General features: G+C 37.8%; 1 protein-coding gene and 1 pseudogene across 1 annotated transcript in view; both read right to left on the bottom strand.

Moving 5' to 3' along the window:
- Nucleotides 1–2,673: 2,673 nt before the first annotated feature.
- On the bottom strand, nt 2,674–3,966 carry LOC111648876 (odorant receptor 131-2-like; annotated as a pseudogene).
- A 45-nt stretch (nt 3,967–4,011) lies between these two features.
- Nucleotides 4,012–4,092, bottom strand: part of LOC111648878 (odorant receptor 131-2-like) — a 3,131-nt gene continuing 3,050 nt past the window's right edge. Inside the window, exon 2 of the mRNA XM_023398619.2 lies at nt 4,012–4,020. Coding sequence (XP_023254387.2) covers nt 4,012–4,020 — 9 coding nt within the window. The remainder of the gene's footprint in view (nt 4,021–4,092) is intronic.

Here is a 4,092-nt window from a genome sequence, read left to right as displayed (position 1 = left end):
GTAAAATAAATGTTACCATCTAAAGTAGCGGTTGAATTGCATTAGAGATATAAACAGTTTAGGACTGTTAAGGAAGTGCAAGTGCAGTTCAACAGGATTGCAGTGGTATAAACAACATAGTAATAAATACAATAATGCACCAATACAGTCTGATAACAAAAACTTTCCTACCTGAGATAGTGCTCTTCACTGTGCACGTTCACCAGACATGAAGTGAGTTTGAAATGAGTTTGATGGCTTTATATTAAGGAGAGTGATGCAGAATGTCAGAGATGATGTCATTCTAATATCTGCCCCACTTCACCATCAAATCTAATAACTTAAAAGTTTGAGTTTGTGGCTAAGCAATAGAAACTGTGAATAAATGGGTTTTTTTCTCCATTCTGCTTTCAAATAAATGCACTGCTACTCACAGCTGAGGATCTGCCAATATGCCAAATGTCGGAAATTATGTCATTGTGAAATCCAGCTGTGTATGAGTGTGCATGGCTTGGTGATAAATTAAAAAAAAACCTCCTTGTACTCATAACTTACTTGTGCATAAACTAGTATTGAACTTCCTCCTCCTTGTAAACTTATTTCCCTGTTATAAAATTATAAGCCAAAAGAGGCAACCAAAAGTGTAAAACTTTATACAGGGCTGGGCAATATATTAAATAAATAAATAAAAACAATGATGGATTTTTTTCTCAAACTTGGTGATGATTTGCTCTTCCTGTGGATTCTCTCCTGCACAAATGCAAAAACAGTGTAACATGAAACATCAATATTTTTTAAGGTTGTTAAAGAACAGAAAAATCAAAACAGCACCACTTACAAAGTTGTAACATTATGCTTATTTAAAAACAAATACATGCTGTCCCATACAACTCTGGACTGTCACTGTCAGATGTTTTAACTAATTACAGCTGATCCACATGGAACAGGCAGGAACTGAAAGACTTCTCACTATTTCATCTGCATCCAATGTGAAACCATAACTTCAGCCTGATATCTTTATTCAAGTCTGTTGACTTTAAAAGTTGAGATTGTGGCCGCAATAGAAACCATGGATAAATGGGTCACTCCTTCTGCTTTGAATAAACGTATGATAATAAATAAATGATAAATAATAAAAAACTGTGCTGTTTCTGTAGTAACGACTTTAGACAAGACAGCTTGTAAAAACAGTGCAGTAAAGACTAGGCTGAAGCTTGGTTGGTGCGACCATCGTAAAGTCTATCCTGAAGACTATTCTTAACAAAGACTGACTGGGTCTGCACCCATCTGCTTGAACTCAATCATGCAAGCTTATGTTACTTCTAAGCCACTGCATTCCTCCAAGGAATGTCATCTGGCTTTGCCATCCCTGCAAACGAGGCAATCGCAGTCCAGATTGTTCTTGTCTGTGGTTCCCAGATGGTGGAACAAGCTACTAAAAGCTTGCAGAGTAGGGGTGTCCCTCTCTGTCTTCAAGAATCTCTTGAAGACTCTTTTCTTCTGAGAGCACCTCCTCTCCTAACACCTCTAACATGCCTAACTAGCACTTACTATGCACTTGAGGTGCAGTTGTTATCCTGATCTCCTTGTAATTATTGAATCATGTAGTGCTTAATACTTAGACCAAGGTCTCCTACTGCACTTAAGTGTGAGTGTTATCCTTCATTTCTAAGTTAGTTGGGATAAAATCATCTGCCAAATGAGTAAATGTAATGTAATGCTCAGGCGCAGTGGTGTTTCTTGTGTGGTTTTCCTGTTGTGTCCAAACCAAGGAGCAACCATAGGCTGAAAAATGAAGCCAACACGACAGTACCAAAAACTCCAGTTCTTCCAATGGCCGCTTGAGGCTGGCTCCCAAAGCGAGTCAATCCCCATAGACTCCTATGTTAAAATCTCCAACTTAACAACTTTATGTTTACAGCCTGGTATAACAAACTGTTTTGGTCTCTATAGCTAATATCCTCCTTCATAACAACTTTATGGGGTGATTTTTTATATAACTCACCTGTTTAGATTTTATTGATGCTCAAAGTTCTGCGTAATCGCGTGTGTCCGAAGACTGTTTTCTGCGCTTATTGCTCCTGTTGTTCAGCCTTGCAGGTAAAGTGAGCAGTACATACCACCGTCACCTTCCTCCACACAGGTGTCCTGTGTTTTCCATTTTAGTAGCCTCATGCGCTTCCTTCGACATTATGGCTGTGGTGAAACTTACATTAGGTGACTGATTTAAAGAAGGAAAAAAAAAACATCTCAGGAAATTGAGTTTTCCTTTAGCATCACGGGTGAACTGACTCATGACTGTGATTGGGGGAAACGCTGTCAGTGACCTGAATTGGCAAGTGACCGGCCAATCAACTTGCCTGACGTATATTTTTACTGGCCCTGGTTCATTGGGTTATTGCTTACACTGAACTCTGCTCAGAGTGTGACGAACATAAAATGTGTAGTTGTCTAGTCTGTGAATATAAATATAAAATGGAAAAACTTTTTCTTTTAATAGTCAGTCTCCAAACATTACTTGTATGTCATTCCATTTATTGCAAAATCATTGTATCACCACTGTATCATATACTGTATGCATAGGTAGAGATAAATAATTTCAAAGAAAATTTTATTTTTAAATTTCATAATTCATTGAATTTACAGATTTTATTGCTTGTGGTGTTAAACATAGTGCAGGGACAGTATCTGAATTCATCAAACCGCAGTGTCGTGAACTCGGTGTGTACTAGTGTCCTTTTACACTGAAAAGTCAGAATGTATTTGTTCTTAGTTAATGTACAATGGAAATGCTTTGTTTAAACTGTATGGATCTAGTTGGTTTATCTAGTGCAGCAACATGAATTTCACTGTAGCTCATGGTTTGATGCTCGGTCTCACTGTACATAGAAGATACTTTTTCAAGTGCTGTCTAAATGTCTTGTCTCGTAGCCCGTACACCATAGGACTGACAAACCTGGGGAACATCTGGATCATAATATAAGAAACAAAGACTACATGTGCATAATGTTTAGGGAACCAGTACAACAGACCCTTTATTACCTCATGAGCTACATAGGTTAGCATACACAACAGTAGCTGAAAGCCATGAAGCAGGATTGTATTCCTGGCTTTCTTTGCATCTCCATCTCTAGATTTAGCCTCTTTAGCCTCTTTAGCCTCTTTAGCAGCAAAGAAGATCTTGAAGTAAGTAAAGAAGAGCGTGAGCCAAACAATAATTAGGTAAATGATGTAGGAAACATCCCTCTTTTTTAAACTTATTGGGTGGGAGAACAGGTTATCCCTCTCACAAAAAATTGTGGAATAAAATAACTGAACAGGTTTTGTTGCCACAACAATAAACACATCTGGCAGGGTTGAAACTGCACTCAAGGCCCAGATCCAAGCAATCAGAGTGTATGTTCTTTTGATGGTGCAGAACTCAGCGTGTCGCAGTGGTAAACAAATAGCGATGTAGCACTCCACTGCCATGACAGCTAAATTCAATGGAGTGTTGAGGGTGGTGAAGACAGCAAAGGTAATGATGAGGCAACAGAAGGAAGTATTAATTTTATAGAAGACATAACTAAAGACAAACAGGCTGATTGTTGTTGTAAGCTGGATCATATCATTCAAGACCAGGTGGATGAATAGGATGTAACGAGGATTCACATAAAATACCTGAAAGGGAGGAGAGGAAAAGAAAGGAATGGGTCAATTAAAGCATCTCATGTTTGTTACATCTTTCTTCTGCCGATAATCACTGATAGTTGAATAATAATGATCACAGTAATAATGATATCAACATTAATTTTGATAATGATAATAAACACAATAAGAAAGAGTTCTGACCTGGTGTTTTCTGAAGGTATGAATCAGTGTACCATTGATATAGTTGATGGTAAGGCCAAGAGCCAGAACAATCACATTTTTGGCTACAGCTGTGCTCAAAGAGTCTCGATAACTCAGACCGCTCGACACATTATAGTTATAGGATGAGGAGTTCATGGAGACAATTTGAGGATCCTGTGAGCCTCTGTTACAGGGGAACATTTAAAAATACTTCAATGTTATGTTCAAATTTGTATTGCAAATTTAAACTTTTCATGTGTTTTTACTATGGAGTTTTTTTTT

The sequence above is a fragment of the Seriola lalandi genome, unplaced genomic scaffold, assembly GCF_002814215.2.
Source record: "Seriola lalandi dorsalis isolate HSWRI2012SDOR001 ecotype SW California unplaced genomic scaffold, Sedor1 jcf7180002049667, whole genome shotgun sequence".
Lineage (NCBI taxonomy): Eukaryota > Metazoa > Chordata > Actinopteri > Carangiformes > Carangidae > Seriola > Seriola lalandi.
The sequence above is the reverse complement of the archived record's forward strand: the minus strand, read 5'-3'. Positions and strand labels throughout refer to the sequence as shown.